General features: G+C 38.7%; 1 protein-coding gene across 31 annotated transcripts in view; it reads right to left on the minus strand.

Moving 5' to 3' along the window:
* Positions 1 to 10,338: 10,338 nt before the first annotated feature.
* The window catches only part of WDR89 (WD repeat domain 89), a 39,111-nt gene continuing 30,295 nt past the window's right edge, over positions 10,339 to 19,154 (minus strand). For 25 of the 31 annotated variants that reach the window (XM_070592925.1, XM_008525322.2, XM_008525324.2 and 22 more), the window contains one exon: positions 10,339 to 12,392. In XM_070592925.1, the coding sequence (XP_070449026.1) occupies positions 11,199 to 12,362 (1,164 nt within the window). In that variant the 5' untranslated portion in view covers positions 12,363 to 12,392 and the 3' untranslated portion in view covers positions 10,339 to 11,198. Of the gene's footprint in view, positions 12,393 to 16,484; positions 16,638 to 19,154 lie in introns of all 31 variants that reach the window. The other 6 variants (XM_070592918.1, XM_070592914.1, XM_070592915.1 and 3 more) reach the window with 1 other exon arrangement.

The raw sequence follows: 19,154 nt of genomic DNA on the forward strand, positions 1-19,154 counted from the left end.
ACAGTGATATTAACAATTCAGCCACTACCTAGTGGGACTGAGTCTAGAAAACAGGCTCAGGGAAACGTTGTCCTCAGAATTAAAACAGTGAAAAATCAAGACATGAGCAATGCGATGAGCCATCTGCAGTGGTCGCTCACCCTAAGAAATGTTTCGTGCAAGTGTTTGCAGAGAAACTTGGGGATACCTGGGTCAATGCTCATGGCTAAAATCGACCACGTATTTTATGCCTCTGCGCCTTTGCACATGTTATTCCTTCTGCCTGTTTTATCTTTTTTTTTAATTTTTTTTTTAAAGATTTTATTTTTTCCTTTTTCTCCCCAAAGCCCCCCGGTACATAGTTGTATATTCTTCGTTGTGGGTCCTTCTAGTTGTGGCATGTGGGACGCTGCCTCAGCGTGGTTTGATGAGCAGTGCCATGTCCGCGCCCAGGATTCGAACCAACGAAACACTGGGCCGCCTGCAGCGGAGCACGCGAACTTAACCACTCGGCCACGGGGCCAGCCCCTGCCTGTTTTATCTTTTGTTGCTGTTTTCTCCCTTTTCTCTGGTGAAAGATTGGGTGAAATATTTTTCTTTCAAAATCCATTCCAGGCATCTTTTCTTAACCTGTGCTTGAGAACAAAGCGAATCATTTCCGCATGCCTCCTACTTGTGCATTCTGTACATCTTATTATCATTTGAGACTATATCTCACTTAGCACATTGCAGGCCCTTTGAGGGCAGAGACCAAACCTCTTTCTCCAGCATCATCTACTACAGTGTCCAGCCCAATCGATATTGTCTCGGCTGGTCAGCTGAGCAGCCCAGCGGAGGGGAGGAAGCATACCTCTCTTCCAGGAGTGGTGCATCAGGATCTTTGAATGCAGGAGGTGGGCTGCAGGATTGACATGCTGAATATTGTAATAGGTTTAGAGACAGTATTGGCATCTATATGAGCCATGAGATTTTTATGTTTATTGAAAGAGAATTCCATTTTTTTTTAAATGAGAAAGAATGGTTTAGTAGGGAGTCAAATGTGTAACAAAAATGTGCAAGTTGCTATGAAATAGACACAAGATTAAGAACACGTATAAAGCAAAAGAAGAATTAACTCCCCAGGTGGGGAACAGAAAAAGGTTCACAGGGGAGAAAATGGTTGATTGAGGTCTTAAGGAGAGATAAGAGTTTGCCAAACAAACCACCACGCAGAGGGAACAGTCTTACCAAAGCATGGCTATAGTATAAAATTTTAAATATAAATATATATATATAATTATAAATGTACACTTTGTGCTTACTTTATTCTCAGACACTGTTCTAAGGGCTTTTAAATGTATCAGCTTATGTAATGTTGCCAACAATCTTAAAAAGTTTATACAACGTTATCCACTGCTTGTAACAGAGACCTAATATAACAGTGGCTTAAACAATAGAGCAGTTTGTTTCTTTCTTTAGAAGACCTCTAAAAGCCCAGACTTTTAGCCAAGGACTCTAGAAGCTAAGCCTTCAACCTCATGGTTCAAGATGTTGGTTAGAGCTCCAGCCATCACATCCACATTCTGGACAGTAGGAGAGGGAGCACAGGGAACTCAACAACTGTCATTTTATGTAGGTTCTTAGAAGTTTCCATATACATTTCATCACCCCATCATAGTCTTCAAACCACAAACAGTTGTAAAATACTCTGGGAAATACAGTCTTTATTCTGGGCATCACAACCCCACCCCCTTTTTTTGGGTTCTATGACTATGGGAAGGAGAACGGATAATGGGAGACAGTTAGCAGTTTCTGTCACATACTCTGGTCTCCATGTTTTCAGATAATGAAAACAATGCAATGCGTGGTTGCATTGTATTCATGGTGCATTCAGGGCTTTCAAGTAGTTTCTTCTGGCTTATACATAAAGTGCAAAGTGGGAGGAATGAAAGGTGATGGGACTACAAAGTTATATGATTTTAATTCTGACACTTCATGTGATCAAAAAGATAATGGGTAGTGAGACGCACACAACCCAGGGAGCACCAAAAGTGCAAAAGACATAATGCATGAATAATCTCAAAGCTAGACAATTGAGAGTTGGTCTGTGGGTCCAAGAGACAGATTTGCTAATGGGTCGGTAATTGAATAGTAAATTGATTTAATATGACGTTGCTGATTGCAGTGGCAGAAGATTACAGAAAATTTGCCAAAAGGACAACAAAAATCATTTGATACATTTTTAGCTTCTCCTTTTAATTTTTTTTAATGTCAACCTCTCTTCTAAACAATAGTCCAATAAAGGCAGAATAGTTTGTTTGCACTTAATGCGTATTTACTAAAGAAAAGTAAAACAATGCAAGTTAATTATTACTTCACAAATATCTTAAATTTATTTCTCTGAGTCAATGTTAAAATGAAAAATATTTTTAAGTAACACTACACACAATTGAAGTCAAGTAGTACCCGTAGAACACACTGTTGGCCAACTTCTCGACAGCTAGTCATCAGCTCCAACCTAATTGTGTACCCTTCTATGAACCCGTGTGCTTCAGAGGTGCATGTCATCTCCAGCCCCACAGGCAGCGAATCATGACTGGGCCAGTCGGTGGTCATCAGCATTACTAGTGGCTCTTGTAGCCATGGGCACATAATGAATTTCCAGCCAATGACACTTGCTGTGAGGCTTCTCAGAAAATGCATGTGTGTGATCATTAATAAAAAGAATCACAGGCAAAGAAACAGTCCCTTTTCCATCGGACGTTGTTGAGTGTGGATGTGATCATTGGCTGATGGTAGTCATCTTGTGGACTCAAAGCTGACAAGAGGAAGATTGGCAGAGCAGAAAAATGGAAAGAATTTGCATTCATGCTAACAACCAACCCTGGAAATGCTCCACTCCTGAACTTAGGTGAGGTAATATGTTCATTTGGCTAATTTGAGTTGAGCTGTTATTTGCAGCCAAAATATCCTAATATTCTACCCAAAGGTGTGTATATAACAAAAACCAAAGGACAACAGCAAAAACAGCAACTCCGTGTCCCTCCTCTTCTGCCTCTCTCTTCTCCAGAGGGAACCACTTTCAACGCTTAGCTGTTTGGTATTAACTTACAAGCTTCTAAATAATATGCATATACTGCTATTCTCTTGATTTACCCATAGAAAGAGTGTTAACTTCCTACTATGGAAGAGGAAAACTAAGCATTTGCACACCCCTCCACTGCCCTTCCCAGCTCCCGATATAGTTTTACAACTTTTGATTAAATCAATATTGTGCTTACATTATTATGACTACATAAATATCATTCACCACTGGGTCAAGTAGTGTACTATGACTGCATTTCTTTTCTTAGACAATTTTTCACTCCTTGGAGCTGAAAGTTATCCCCCACCCCTTTTCATTCCCATGGTGTAACCGCCCCTGACACAGGAAGGGTTGATAATCACTGGAAAAAGCTTGCCAACAAACTGTGACCCGGAGGTGAGAAGGCCGGTTAGCCAATGACAGGTAAGACCCCCCCGGGGGGGGGGCAACCTAAGACAGGCGGCGGCCGCCCGGGGGCACAGATGGAGAAACAATATCCATATCGGGAGCAGGAGGGACCGTTGCCTAAGAGACCTTGCCTGCTCCGAGATAAAAATATACGAGCACAGCAATAATGTGATAATATCAAAACAGACGCCGAGGGAGGGCTCCTTAAGAAATCACTAAGAATTCTCGGCATTCGCTAATTATTTCATCCAGAACACCTGTGTATGTCTAACAGATGTAAGCTATGTATATATTGAAACGCTGGTTACAATAAATTCAGCGTGGCCATCAGCCCTCTCCGCATCTATCCTGATGTGTACATTGGATTGCGACACCGACACATGGTATTCCGGGTGCCTAATATTAGTCATCAAACTCTCCAACAGAGTTGTAGCATCCTTTCAAAGTGATTTTCTTGTCTTTCCTATTAACATTTCTTGTCTTTTCTCTTTTCCTCCTCCCTCTCTCATTCTCCCTCCCTCTTTTATTTCTAAACCCACTTTCATTCCCTTCTCCCCTCCCCGCCTGCCGGTGTACCAGGCAACCACTCTATGGTGATTAATATGGATAGCTGTTTGTATGTTCTTGAAAATGTGAATTGTTTTTGGTATATCTTAAATTTATATAAATGGTTTCCCCAGTGAGGCATTGTTTCTTACTGTTTTCATTGGGTACTCTATGTTTATGATCAAGCCATATGGCTAAGTGTACCTCTAGTCTGTGGCTTGCACACACTGCAGAATACGTCATGGTGTACCTCCCCCACATTTTTACCTACCTTGTCTCCCAGGGATGGATATCCAGGTGGTCTCCAGCTTCACAACATCACAAATCGTACCCGGTATGGACCTGTATAAAAATGTCTTTGGGATATTACACCAAGCAGTGCTGTTGCTAGGTCAGATGTGACATGCACACAGATGCTTTTGCTCTCCAGAGCGTGTGTCTACACTACCATCAGCGGTGCACGAGGGTTCCTAGATGCCCACCTGCCTTCAAGGTTTGATGTCGTTTAATTTTCTAATTTCCGTAATTCTAAAAGGTATGAAGTGATTGTTTTAAGTCTCCGTTTCTCTAGTTACTACAGAATTTAACAACCTTTTCGCTTTCTTCTGCAATTTGCCTTTTCATATTCTTTGCTCATTTTTTCCATTGTTGGTGCTTGCCTTTATTGATTTGCAGGAGTTCCTTCTATGGTCTAAACTTAATCACTTGTTGATTTCAAATATCTTTTCTCCCATTCTGTCATTTACCTATAGATCTTTTGTGACCAGAAATGCTCAATTTTGATATAATCAAATTCATTTTGTCTTGCCTCAGGCTTCATACTCTTGAAGTTTAGCAAGTCATTTCCACCTCCAGGTCACAGAGATTCTCCCACACTTCCTTACACTAAATTTATAGTTTTAATCTTTTATCATTTAAGGAATCTAGTGCCATTTTTCTCTGTATCAGTGAGCTAGTATCCTCAATACCAGCTAATAGATGCTCCCTTTTTCATTATGTCACCTTTATAAAATATTAAGTTGCCATATATCCATGCTCTGTCTCTGAGCTCTGTTCATTTGCATTACTCTGAGGTCATATCAGTTTTCACTACAATGATTTTGTGAAATGTCTTAATACCTGTTAGGGAAAATCCTTATCTTTTTAAAGATTACTTAGTTACTTGTGAATCTTATTCTTCCAAACAAATTTTAAAGTAAGTTTGGGTTCCCCAAAAAACCCAAGTGGAATTTGGTTGGGATTACGTTGATTTTTCAGATTAAATTTAGAACGTTCGCTTTTGTAATATCGTCATCTCATTGCAAGCATGAAATGTTTCTTGAATCATTTTCTGCCTTTATTGGAATTTTAAAGTTTTCTCCAAATAGATCTTGTATATTCTGGGTTAATTCCTTGCTACTTTTAAACTTTTGCTATTGTGAAATGATATTCTTTAGATTTTCACAGGCTGACCTTATTCTGGTAATTTTGCTGAATCTTAATAGTTCAAATAGTATGTTGGTCGTTGGATTTTCTAGGTATATATCATTTGCAAAGGAGACTTTTTCCCTCTTCTCTTTCAATTCTTACACATTATAGTTTTTTCTTTCCTTGTAGTAAGTGCCAGAATCCCTATGACTGCAATGGGCTTCCTCATTGAGCCTTGGTATTAAAGGGATTTAATAAAGGTATTTAATCTAACATTTCTCCACTAAGAATAACATTTTCTGTAAATTTTTTATATATAAACCTCAACCAAGTTTAAAAAATTATTCTATCCATAGCTTGATGTTTACATTTTTCATAAGTAGGTGTGAAACCTTACCATGTTTTCTTTATCAATTAAAATAATCATGATGTTTTTTTCCTTTTTGTCCATCACTGTGATAGATTTTCTTATGTCGAGATATCTTGGTATTCTTGAGATAAATTTTATGTGGTCTTGTTTTTTTTTAAATACACCATTGCATTCACTTAGCTTAATATTCTTAACTGTGAATACATATTCATAAAGAAAATGGACCTAACTTTTTTGATTTTCATTTTCATCTGGTTTTGGAATCAACGTTACATTAGCCTTAAATTTCTTTTTGTTATCTATTAAAATTGCCGTTCTGACTTTTGAGTTCCTATTTGTCTGGCATATCTTTTTTTGTTTGTAACAGCTTTATTCAGATATAATTCACATACTATACAATTCATCTATTTAAAGTGTACAATTCAATGGTTTTTATGTATTCAGAGAGTTGTGCAACCATAATCACAACCAACTTTAGAATATTTTTATCGGGGCTGGCCCCATGGCCGAGTGATTAAGTTCGCACACTCTGCTTTGGCGGCACAGGGTTTCACCGGTTCAGATCCTGGGCATGGACACTGCACCGCTCATCAGGCCATACTGAGGCAGCACCCCATATACCACAACTAGAAGGACCCACAAGTAAAATATGCAACTATGTACCGGCGGGCTTGGGGAGAAAAAGCAGAAAAAAAAGAGAATATCTTCATCACCCCTAAAAAGAAATCCCATACCCTTTAGCTATCATCCACCAACTCTGCCACTTCCCCTCACCTCCCAGCCCCAGGTGACCACTAATATACTTTCTTTCTTTAAAGATTTGACTATTCAGTACATTTGATGTAAATGGAATTATACAATACGCACTCTTTTGTGGCTATTTTTACTTAGCGTGTTTTCAAGATTCATCCAAGTTGTAGCATGTATTAATACTTTATTCATTTTTATGGCTGAATAATATTCCATTGTATGGATATAACATATTTCACCCATTCATTAACTGATGGACATTTGGGTTGTTTGCACCTTTTGGCTATTACGAATAATGCTGTTAGAAACATTCATGTACAGGTTTTTGTGTGGATATGTTTTCAATTCTCTTCAGGAGTGGAATTGCTGGGTCAAATGGCAACTCTGTGTAATTGTTTGAGGAACTGCCAGACTGCAGCTGTACCATTTTACATTCCCACCAGCAGTGTGTGAAGCTTTCAATTTCTCCACATCCTCGTCAACATTTTTTCATCTTTTTTTTCCCTTCTCCTCTCCAAAGCCCCCCAGTACATCGTATCTTCTTGGTTGTAGGTCCCTCTGGCTGTGCTATGTGGGATGCCACCTCATCATGGCCTGATGAGCAGTGCCATGTTTGTGCCCAGGATCCAAACCGGTGAAGCTCTGGACCACCAAAGTGGGGCGTGTGAACTTACCCACTTGGCCATGGGACGGCTCCTGATATATTTCTTTTGTGTTTTTTAGATTGGCCTGAGCTAATATGTTGCTGATCTTCTTTTTTCCTTCTTCTTCTTCTCCCCAAAGCCCCTGAGGACATAGTGGTATATTCTAGTTGTAGGTCCTTCTGGTTGTGCTATGTGGGACGCCACCTCAGCACGGCTTGATGAGTGGTGCCATATCCAGGCCCAGGATTCGAACCAGCAAAACCCTGGGCGGCTGAAGTGGAGCACACGAACTTAACCACTTGGCCATGGGGCCCACTCCCCTCGACATTTTTTTGATTATAGCCATCCTAGTGGGTGTGAAGTAGTATCTCATTGTGGTTTTGATTTGCATTTCCTTAATGATTAGTGATGCTGAGCATCTTTTTTTGTGTTTATTGACCATTCGTATATCTTCTTTGGATAAATGTCTATTCAGATCTTTTGACCATTTAAAAAACTGGGTTGTCTTTTTATTCTTGAGCAGTAAGGTTTTTTATATTCTGGATACAAGTTCTTATCTGATATATTATTTGCAAATATTTTCTCCCTTTCTGTGGGTTGGTATACTTTTTCTCATCCTTTTATTTTTTAACCTATGTCTTTAAGTCAATCTTATTTACTTTTTAATCTTTTTAAAGATTTCATTTTTAAATTATTTTCAATGCAAGGGTCTCTTTTAATTGGTGATTTTAATTCACTTAACACCATTTTCCACATGGTTGAATGCAGTGGGTAACCTGTCAGCTCATTTTTCTCCCTGGCATCTCCCTCCTGCTCTCTTGCCCTCTTGCTCCAATCCAGACTGAATACTGTAGTCCTGCTGCAAAGCTGTTATCCTGCCACTAGGTTGGGATGGTGCCCTGATCGCTGGTATCTCTTGTCTTCCTTGATTTACTCCCTTATATCTTGTGAAGTACATCCTCTAGTAGCCTTTTGAAAAGCTGCATAGAAAGTCAAGTTTGAAATCTTGTATGTCTGAAATGTTTTAACTTCACGCTCAAGGGCAGTTTGTCTGCTCATAGAATTATAGGTTGAAAAGCAATTAGCTCCTGAAATCCAAATCTTTTTTATTTCCTCACTTCAGCCAATGAGCTTGGTTAGCAATGGATACTCTGTGAGAAATTTGGTCCAAATAAATTTGGTTCCTGAGTTTCAGAGAGCAAGTAGGAAATGTTCACTTAGCAAGGGACGTCTCAAACAATTTATTGTAATCTATCTGCTTCATGAGTTTGGAGAGTATCATAAATTCAGACAGCAGGAACCTGTCCTCAGGACTCTGAAGGCATTGACCCGTTCTTTGTCGTCCAGGCTTGCTAACAGGGAGTCTAATGCAGATGTTATTCTTGTTCCTAAGTGTTTTTTCCTCCTCTTTGGAAACTTTTAAGATTTTTTTCTTTATTCTTGAAGTTCTAAAACTTCACCGTGCTATGCCCTGGTGGGGCTCTTTTTAATTTATTACATTTGACACTCTGTTGCACCAATCTGAAGTTCTGGGAAGGCTTCTTACGTTCTTTCACTTTAATAATCCCTCTCCCCCTTTAAAAATTTTTTTCACTTTGTTAAACTATTAGTCTGCTGTTAGACCCCTATACTTACCTTCTGTGGCTTTTATCTTTTCTCTGTCCCTTTTGAGTTCTACTTTCAGAGATATTTCTTCACCTGCATCTTCTAACTCTATTACTTCTGAATTTTGAATATTTTAAAAACTATAGTTCAGATAACTTCTGTTTCATTTCCTGTTGTTTTATAAATGCAATTATCTCCAAAAGTCTTTTTCTTTTTTTGGTGAGGAAGATTGGCCCTGAGCTAACATCTGTTGCCAATCTTCCTCTTTTTTTTTCTTTTCTCTCCAAAGCCCCAGTACATGGTTGTATATACTAGTTGTATGTCCTTCTATTTCTTCTATGTGGGACACCACCACAGCATGGCTTGATCAGCCATATGTAGATCTGTGCCCAGTATCCAAACCAGCAAACCCCAGTCCGCTGAAGCAGAGGATGTAAACTTAACCACTACACCATGGGGCCGGCCCCCTCCAAAAGTCTTTTTAACCAGCTTTTTCCACTTACAACATACTCAGCATTGTCTCATACCCAAAATGTGAAACCCAAAAAGTGAAAACATGGCTTTTCACTTTTACATGATGCTCCATCAAAATATCAAAATGTACCAAAGATTTTAAGCAGGATGAGGCATTACCAAATCTGTGTTTTCGATGTTTAGCCTAGAAGAGGTGGGAAGAAGGAATTGGAGCAGATTACAGACTGTAATCTGGGTGAGAAATGTTCAAAGTCTGATCTAAGGCAGCAGTGGTGGGGTAAACACCAAAGGACAGCTGGCAGATCTTGGGAGGAGGAATGGCACAGGACTTGGCAATTGACTGATTAGGAGAAAAGAGAAAAGTCCAGAATTACCCTTAGGTTTACAGTTTGGAGAGCAGCAAGAACAGCTGAATTTCTCCAAATAAGAATTATATATTTTGAATACGTCTAACAGTGACTTACCTATTGTTTAATCTCAAGTGAGTTAGACTAGAGCAGAGCTTAAATGTAAGTTGCAATGTTCTAGAGAAAAATAAAAATTTCCCCCAGTGTTACAGGCTCAGAGATAAGTCATTAACATTTAAAGAGAAATGGAAAAGGTTCTAAAGTAACTTCTGTGTTTTTCATGACAATATCTCTAATTTAAAAGATTAAAAAATTTTACAAATATTTTTATCTATAAGAAGATATTTTAATTTTGTTTTTTGGTGAGGAAGATTGGTCCTGGGCTAATATCTGTTGCCAATCTTCCTCTTTTTGCTTGAGGAAGATTGTCCTGAGCTAACATCTGTGCCCATCTTCCTCTATTTTGTATGTGGGATGCCACCAAGCATGGCTTGATTAGCAGTGTGTAGGTCTGCACTCAGGATCTGAACCTGCAAACCCCAGGCCGGCCCCAATATTTTTTTTTTTGAGGAAGATTAGCCCTGAGCTAACATCTGCTGCCAATCCTTCTCTTTTTGCTAAGGAAGACTGGCCCTGAGCTAACATCTGTGCCCATCCTCCTCTTATTTTATATGTGGGACACCTGCTGCAGCATGCAGCCCCAATATTTTTATTTTTAATTAAGCATAATAAAAGACACTAAGCTTTCAGAGAGATTAACTTTTAATTAAGATTCTTCGGAGAAATATTTAAGAGGAAGGATGAAAAATTAGCAGTAAACAAAAATTCAAGTTTAAAATTATGGATGAAACACTATGGAAGAAAATCTTCTCACAAAATATTTAGGCATTTGAAATAAAAATAGTCATTCTGCTATTATAAATACTTTCATTTTGTATATTCACTTTGAGTCTCAAAATGAATTTTGCACGATAATTTCCTTTTCATCAGTGAAACACCTGTTTACTGTTTAACCAACAACATTAAAGTATAGATGCAAATATTTACTAAATATATTTTTCCTAAATAGATGCAAATCACTTTATTTCTAAATAAGTTTAATTCTATTTAGACTCATTAGAACATTTACATTTAAATGCTCCAATGTAATCTATGAGTATTAAGGAAGCAGGAGCTCTTCAAGTGAAAAAAAGTCTGACTTCGTTTTATAAATAATGAAGATGATTTAAATGTAAAAAATTGAGCTTAAAAAAACGTAGCCCAAACCACCTGTTTTTTTAAGTCACACCAGCCATCTACTTCTCAAAAGTCCTTACCAAAGCTATTTCTTTAAACCAGCATTTACTAGCTCAACAGATGGGTTTTAAAAATGAGGAATGTAATTTTACTTTCAACTCACTGATTATATACTCAACTGGCGGCTTTTTAAAAAAATAATTTTAGACTAGATGACGACCTGAATTAAACCATTCTCAACATTTTTCCAGGACTGTTTGCTAACTGGCTTATTTTTACATATGAGCTTTAAACATGTCTATGACAGGTAGTACATAAAAATAATTACTTGCAACTATGAAACTACCCAGTAAACTCCCAATGTACCATCACTGCTTTTTCCTTCTCTTATAAGAATCGTTGCTGTGAACGCGAACTCGCTGGTACACAGAGGAGGCTACTTTCATGCTGTCTTTCTTTGTGAATGTCTTCTCTATTGCTCCAGGTTTCCAAAGTAACAACTGTGCATCTTCTCCTCCAGTTAGCAAGGAATCATCTTGCAAATTCCAACAGAAAGAACGGACTGTAGCGGCATGCCCTCCCGGCAGGCTGGTCACATGGGTCAATCCTGATGTGGTACAGCTCATTAAGTGAATAATTCCTGTGTTTGTTCCTCCAACAACAAACAATTTGTCCATCTTTTTATGATACAGGCCACCAATCAAATAGTCCAAAGTACCTTCTTTCATGTGAATTACTTCTCTGACATCCTGGATGTTCAAACGTGTAATTGGTTCATCAGTATCAAGATGATTAAGATCCCACCAACAAAATCCTTCATCATGTGTCATGCAGTAAATCTGTTTATAATCTTTCCCAGACCAACCAATATAACTTACTGATGAAACTGAGTTACATGTTGTAACCAGTGCATCTTCTTCATTATCAACACTAATATCAAATACATTTACCAGACCATCAGTTGACCCTGAGACTACCATGTTGGGATTGCTGGGGTGGAAACATACTTGAGTGATATCATCACTATGTGTCTCTGAATATGCACCAAGTGGATCTTTAGTACTAGACAAATCCTGAGAATTAATTCTTGCATCCCAAAACACCAACAAGGCGTCATCATCAACTTTTTCTGTACCAGCACAAATGACATGATTATTACAGTTGATATCAAAACTAATAAAAATATTGGAAGGGTACCCCTTGAACAGCTGGACAGGTTTTTCACTGGCTACTCGAGCATCCCAACATTTCACAGTGCCATCAGTGCATGATGAGTATACACTGTCACAAGAATTTGCAAATTTGACTCCATTAAGAAGTCCAGGATATCCACTAAATTCTCGTAGTATGTTTAACCTTTCTTTATCATATATTCTGATTGATCCATTAGAACATAAAACAGCAACCAAGCTTCCCTTTTCTGCTTGTGCAGTCTTGGATGTGTCTATGCCAAGCAGATAAGTAGGCTCTTTAGTCCCCGAGGAACGTCTAACAATGTTCAGATTAGCAAACTGCTCCTCAATCTTCTCCATAGCAGGAGTGGCATTCAAGGGAATAACAATCTGTAATAAAAATACAAAAATTAAAATTAAACTCAAACCTTGTCTAAAATTGTAATTAAACCATGAATATTTCCCTCTGAGGGCCGGCACAAAACAATCAAAGTAAAATCTATTCTAGCAATTTAATCATCTCCCTACCATGATGTAACCAAAATTCAGTTGCCTCTTTCTAATTCAGTCATTCTTGAATACCCAATCTACCATATATACGTTACACCAGCAAGAGATTTAAAAACATGTATGTACACTGCTCAGCAATTCCTTTTAGCTCAACCCAAATAATGGTCCTACTCATCCAACTTATAGTTCTCAGCATTAGCCAGGATCTCCAATTTGGAATCATCTCCTGGCCCCAGCTGCCTTTTACAACTTTAGAATCTAAACATAGATGTGTAGGCAGAAAAATGGTCCCCCAAAGATGTCCATGCCTTAACCCCTGTAACCCGTGAATATGTTAGGCTACGTGGCAAAAAGGAATTGAGGTTGCAGACAGAATTAAGGTTGCTAATCAGTTGACCTTAAAACAGGGAGATTATTCTGGATTATCTAGGTGGGCCCAATGTAATCACTAGTGTCTTTAAAAGTAGAAGGTAGAAGATAAGAGTCAGAGGGAGATGTTACTACGGAAAAAAGGCCCGGAGAGATACGTTGCTGGTTTGGGTGAAGGAGGTCAGTAAGTGAGTGGCCCCGAGAAACTGGACAAGGCAAAGAAACATCCTCACTTAGAGCCCCCAAAAGGAAGTGCAGCCCTGTGAACACTGTGATGTTGGCCCAGGGAGACACATTTTGGACTTCCGACCTTCAGAACTCTAAGATAATAAATTTGTGTTGTTTCGAGCCACCAAATTGGTAGTAATTTGTTACAGCAGCAATAGGAAACTAACACCATGGAGGTTCCCAGTATGGATTCTGGAGAAGCGCTTCTCAGGCAGTGGCAGCTTGTCAATGGTGGAGCTGGAATTGGAACCCAGGCATTCTGGCTTCAGAGACTGTGCTCGTAACTACCACACGAGATTGCCCTTAATGGTAGGCTGTATGCAGAACAAGTTCAAGGGCAGAAAAATATGCATGCCTAGTGACTTTATCACAAATTTTTCTATCTTGCTTTCACCAATGAATATTCTGGCCTGCCTCACAAGTCACATTTTCATTCTTAAGATGAAATGCTTTTTATTTCTGTTGCTTTAGTGATGGCTTTTTAAGTGTCTGTCTTTTCATCTTTAAACAAGGAGAAATGAATACTAACCCAGGAGTTGTTAGAAGGATTAACTGAAATAATGTGTTTAGCACATTTGGCATATCATAATACATAATCAACGGATGTTACATAAAAATTACCAGTGTTACCACTACCAACACCACTAACACCACACGGGGGAGAATTTGGATATATCAGAGTGGCTCCAAACACAATTTAACCAATGGGCAAAAAATACTAAGTTAGATTTGGGTTTAAAAGAGGAACAAGCATCCTCTCCAACTTTTAATTTTGAATATTTAAAAACTTATAAAAAGTTGAAAGAATAGTACAATGGATACACACACATATAGCCTTTCACCTCCTAGGTCCACTGTTAACTTATTTGCTTTCTATTTCTAGAAACACACAGAAGCACACATTATTTTTGCATGAACTATTTGTCTGCAGACAAACTATCACTTCATTCCTAAATATTTTGGCATAGAGCACCTCCCTAATCTTTTGTTTGCATGACATTGAATTTTTTTAAAAAGTCCAGGCCAGTTTTCTCACAAAATGTCCCATATTCTGGATTTTTCTAATTGTTTCCTCATGATTAGATTGCAGTTTAACATTTCTGGCAGGGATACCATTTAGGTGATGCTGGGTACTTCTTACTGTGTCACACCCAGGGGGCACATAACACCACATCTGATCACTTGCCTAAGGCAGTAACTGCCAGATCTCTCCATTTTAAAGGTGCTTTCCGGGGCTGGCCAGTGGCACAGCGCTTAAGTGCACACCTTCCACTTCAGCGTCCCAGGGTTCACCAGTTCAGATCACTGGTGTGGACATGGCACCGCTTGGCAAGCCATGCTGTGGCAGGCGTCCCACATATAAAGTGGAGGAAGATGGGCATGGATGTTAGCTCAGGGCCAGTCTTCCTCAGCGAAAAGAGGAGGATTGGCAGCAGTTAGCTCAGGACTAATCTTCCTCAAAAAAAAAATTTAAAAAGGTACTTTCCTTCCTTTGTAGTTAGTAAGTAATCACGAGATGATACATTGAGACTATATGAATATCCTACTCTCCAACAGCCTTTCATGCAAAGATTTTAGCGCATGTGGATTATCTTTACCTGAATCAGTGATTATACAGGGATTTGCAAAACAGTCATCTTCTACCTTAACTAACATGCTTCTATAAAGAAGAGCTTTTTCCTTTTTCTCTCTGAGTATCATTAAGAAATTATGATTTTTAAAAGTTGTGTTATAATCCTTCACTTTGTAGCTCTCGTCGGCGCTCAAATTGCCCCCACCTCAGCCATTGAGAAACTCTCCAAGCCAGCTTCTGTGTCCTTTTGATCTGACTCCATTAGTCTGTAAGCCCTACATGGAAAAACCCTAAGAATAAGATAAGTCTGAAAATGGTGAGTTTCCTTCAACATAAGTATTCAGAGACTAAATGACCACTTATAGTTATGCCGTGGTAGTCACCTCCACAGCATAATTGTTGGTTTGCTGAGCAGATGGACTAAAATGGCCTTCTTTCCTTCAACGTGCCATGCTTGCTTCTGCCTCAGGACTGGAGCAATAGCTGTTTCTCTACCTGGAATACCTGCCCTACATTTTTTCACGAGTAATTCGTTCCTGTTATTCAGGTCTCAGTATGTCACCTCCCTGGAGAGACCCTCTCCGATCAACCAACCTGAAGTAGCCTGTCACTATCGTAGTGCCTGTTTTACTAATTTAAAAATGCTTAATTAGGAACTATTTCTTTCTTTCTTTTTTTTTTTTTTTAAGGAAGATTAGCCCTGAGCTAACTGCTGCCAATCCTCCTCTTTTTGCTGAGGAAGAATGGCCCTGAGCTAACATCCATGCCCATCCTCCTCTACTTTATATGTGGGACGCCTGCCACAGCATGGCTTGCCAAGCGGTGCCATGTCCGCACCCGGGATCCGAACCAGTGAACCCCGGGCCGCCAAAGCGGAATGTGCACACTTAACTGCTGTGCCACCAGGCCGCCCCAGAACTATTTCAAATGTACCAGGTGTAGAAAAAGTATAAGAGACACCCAAATACATACTACCTAGATTTAACAGATGTCAACATTTTGCCATATTTGCTTCAGTTTTTTAATTTAAAGAAATGAAACATTATGGACACAACTACTATGATCAAGAATTTGTAATAATGGAATCACATTTATATGTATCTTCTTTGCAATTTGCCCTTTTAACTCAGTATTTTTTAAAAGCCTTATTTCACTGTTGAACTTATTACCTGACTCTTTCTTGCTTATTTATCAGTAAATAGTTGTTGAATAAGTGAATGAATAATTGATTACACTTTCACACATTAAGCGCTGAAGAGTTCTAGAAGAACGAGAATAAACCTAAGAGGATATCGCATGTGTCTGTATCTTTGCAGGAGCTCTGTTCATGGAAATGGTAAAATAATGGCATTCTTTAACAGTACTTTCAATAAAGCACAAAAAGGAAATACAGAGAAAGATTTTCTATTTGTGAAGAAAAACATTATTGAACATAATTTTTTAGCCCAAGCTATTAAAATATCTCCTAAAACATGTATTTACTTAAGAGTATACTGCTTCTACACTCCAAGGAACAAACTCTCTTTCGTTCTACATAGAAACAGCTGCTTACTTTTGAAATATTCAAAGTGTTAATATGAGGTTAGGAAGGCAACAATTCTTTGCTACTAGTTCACATTGACCTCTGCATATGAAAAAGCAGGCTGATGACAATTTAAACAATAAGGTTTACTGCAGCTTTTGAGCTAATAGTAATTCATAGGACTACGGCTGCGCACTGCTGCACCCAGGCAGGATGGCAGTACTGGACTCCTGCCCTCCGCTACGTTGCCTGCAGAGTCTGTTTCAGATGGAACAGTCACCTGCGAGGCCATCATTCGAAGGATTCCGGGGATTGACGAGGCAGGCAGAGTGGGCCCCAGATGGAATGCTACAGCAAACTAACACTTCAAGACCGTAGCAATGGTAACAACTGCAATGGCTGTCCACGTGCCGCACTGTTGAAATGTAGTGCACTACTTCAGAAAAAAGAAAGAACAAGCAAAGACGACAGACAGATATTAGAGGTAAAGCAGGCATATCCCACAAGACTCAAGCTATAGAGCTTATATTCATCCGCAGATACAAACAGTAAAATAGTTTAAGCTCTTATGGGGAAACATGAGAACCTCTAGCTTACATTTTAACACATTAATATGCAAGTGAGTCATATTTGCAATATAAGCGTCCAAGGCTATTGAGTGAATCCTTAACTTTACATACTAACAAATCATTCCAAAATGATGAATGCACTCTTCTATTGCTATGTATAGCCCCCATCTGAGTTTTCTTTGCACGATCTACTGGCCAGTCCTCCAAAGAAGCCATAGTTCTCTTTTCTTCTCCCTCTGCACTCTCACAGGGTAACCTCTTCACATTCATGTTTTCAAGCGCCACCTGTATGCAAATAATCTCATCTCTCTATTTACAAATCCCTATTTCCACCTGTCTACTAGCCAGTTCTCCTTGAACATGTCCCACTACACCCCAAAACAAAACTGATTATTTATGCTTCCCTTCTCCCCAACCAAGCCTTTCCCTTAAAAACAAAACAACGCACCCTTCTCAATCTTCTCCATCTTCGTCAGTGGTATTGGCACCAGGACAACACTCTGATCTACCCAGTTATCTAAGCCAGACCCTCTAGAAAATATGCAACTCTCCTACTCAGGGCTCTCATCCAATCAATTTCCAAATCCTACTTCTGGACTGCAGGCTACTTAGGGAAGTGTTAGATTAAACGTATTTCTGTAGATGAAAACAATATTGTCACTTTATATGGTTCAAGCTAACACAAACATATGAAGAAAGCAAGTAAAATTAACCATCATTTTTATCTTTTCTCTGTTTGTTTCTGTTAGATGCATAAAAGGAAGCTTAGTTAGTATTCTAGATCTCAATAGGCTAGTGAGAAATGAGGATGTGGAGTGAACCTTTCTTATATCAATATACATACACACACACACACACAAATGAAAAGGGACGCAAACAGAGAGGGACAGAAAAGAGGACTAAAGCAAGGAGTAGAGAGGAGAAAAGACGGATGAGGATAAGCCAAAAGAGAACAGCAGAGAAAAGAGAAACAAATGGATAAAAGAAAGGGGAGTTGCTGCCACCAACTCTTGAATCGTACACAGGTGAAACACTGTGTCCTTAATTCCCAACACCAAGCTGAGACAAGGAAAAGAGGTCCAGACAAAGGAAGTTTAGTAAAGTCTAAAACTATGATAGTTTGCTTGACTATAAAGAATTTTTCTTCATTTATAAAAAATTCCTTATCATTGAGTTAGAGGACGTAGCAGGCCATCATAACCAATTTAAATATGGGCCTACCTGTGCTGAGGCAGAACAACTCCTACCACCTCCTCGTGACCCACTCAGTACAGAACAGGAAAAGGCAGAACCCCAGCAGTGCCCTGGCACTCAGCCGCCACTGCTGTTGTGGTTCTTACTGGGATACAGAATCCTCACGTCTGAAATAATGCAGCAGCTGGAAGACGTTTACAAAGACACCCCAAAACAAACACTTTAGGATAGGCTTCAAAGGGCTGAGAATATTCAATTCCTGACGAAGTGCCATCTTGCAACACATTCGATGGGAACTGCTGACTAATCTCTTATCTGAATACTTGTCCCTAGATAATTAAGAGGTGATTACTTAAGAAGAAAATCCCTAAACATAAGTATGAATTCCACTTGTGGCTTTTGCTTTAATAAAATTTAAGTCATTTTTATCAATGGAAATATTATTTCATGTTATTTCCTATTAAAATTAACCCAATCAAATGTTCTTTCTATATATAAAGTACATCCTAAACACATCTAGCTGCGATTAGGTATTGCTTTTACTTCTGAACTGGCTAATAAGCGTGAATATGAAATCTGAAGGACAGCCTAGGTTACATAATTCCATAATGGAAGAGGAAGTAGGTTTTTCCCATTTAAACAAGAGAGAAAAAAAGTATTAAAAGAAAATAGCATACATTTTACATCTATTTAGAAGCTATTGATTACAAAACGCACTATACTAAAAGACTCTTGCATATTATTTTGTATGAAATCAGAAATGAACAGTATCTTGAGAAATAAATGTATTTCTATCTTTCAGGTATGAATGTTCATCATACTTGAAAGATGTGACAGCATGAGCATCATATACTGTTACATTTTTACTACTGAGGAGTAACAAGTGTATTTGCAGTATATGTTGGATAAAGGACTAGTTCCCTTTTGAGACAATTTATCAGACTTAGGTCAGAAAAACCTAATTCCCCACAGCTGAAACTTAATATTGTCCAATGACTATAAGGAACTAGCTATGACTGTGAAATGCAAAGGCCCAGCAAATGTTCCAAATGTAGGAAGCAGCTTAATGGGAAAAGTCATTCAGGAATGGGCTCTAATAACTTCACAATCCACGCCTATAATTTAACTACAATAATGCTACCATATCTATCAAATTGGGCTAGGATAATTGAGCCTCACGGAGAAGA

This window comes from Equus przewalskii, chromosome 25, assembly GCF_037783145.1.
Source record: "Equus przewalskii isolate Varuska chromosome 25, EquPr2, whole genome shotgun sequence".
Classification (NCBI taxonomy): Eukaryota; Metazoa; Chordata; class Mammalia; order Perissodactyla; family Equidae; genus Equus; species Equus przewalskii.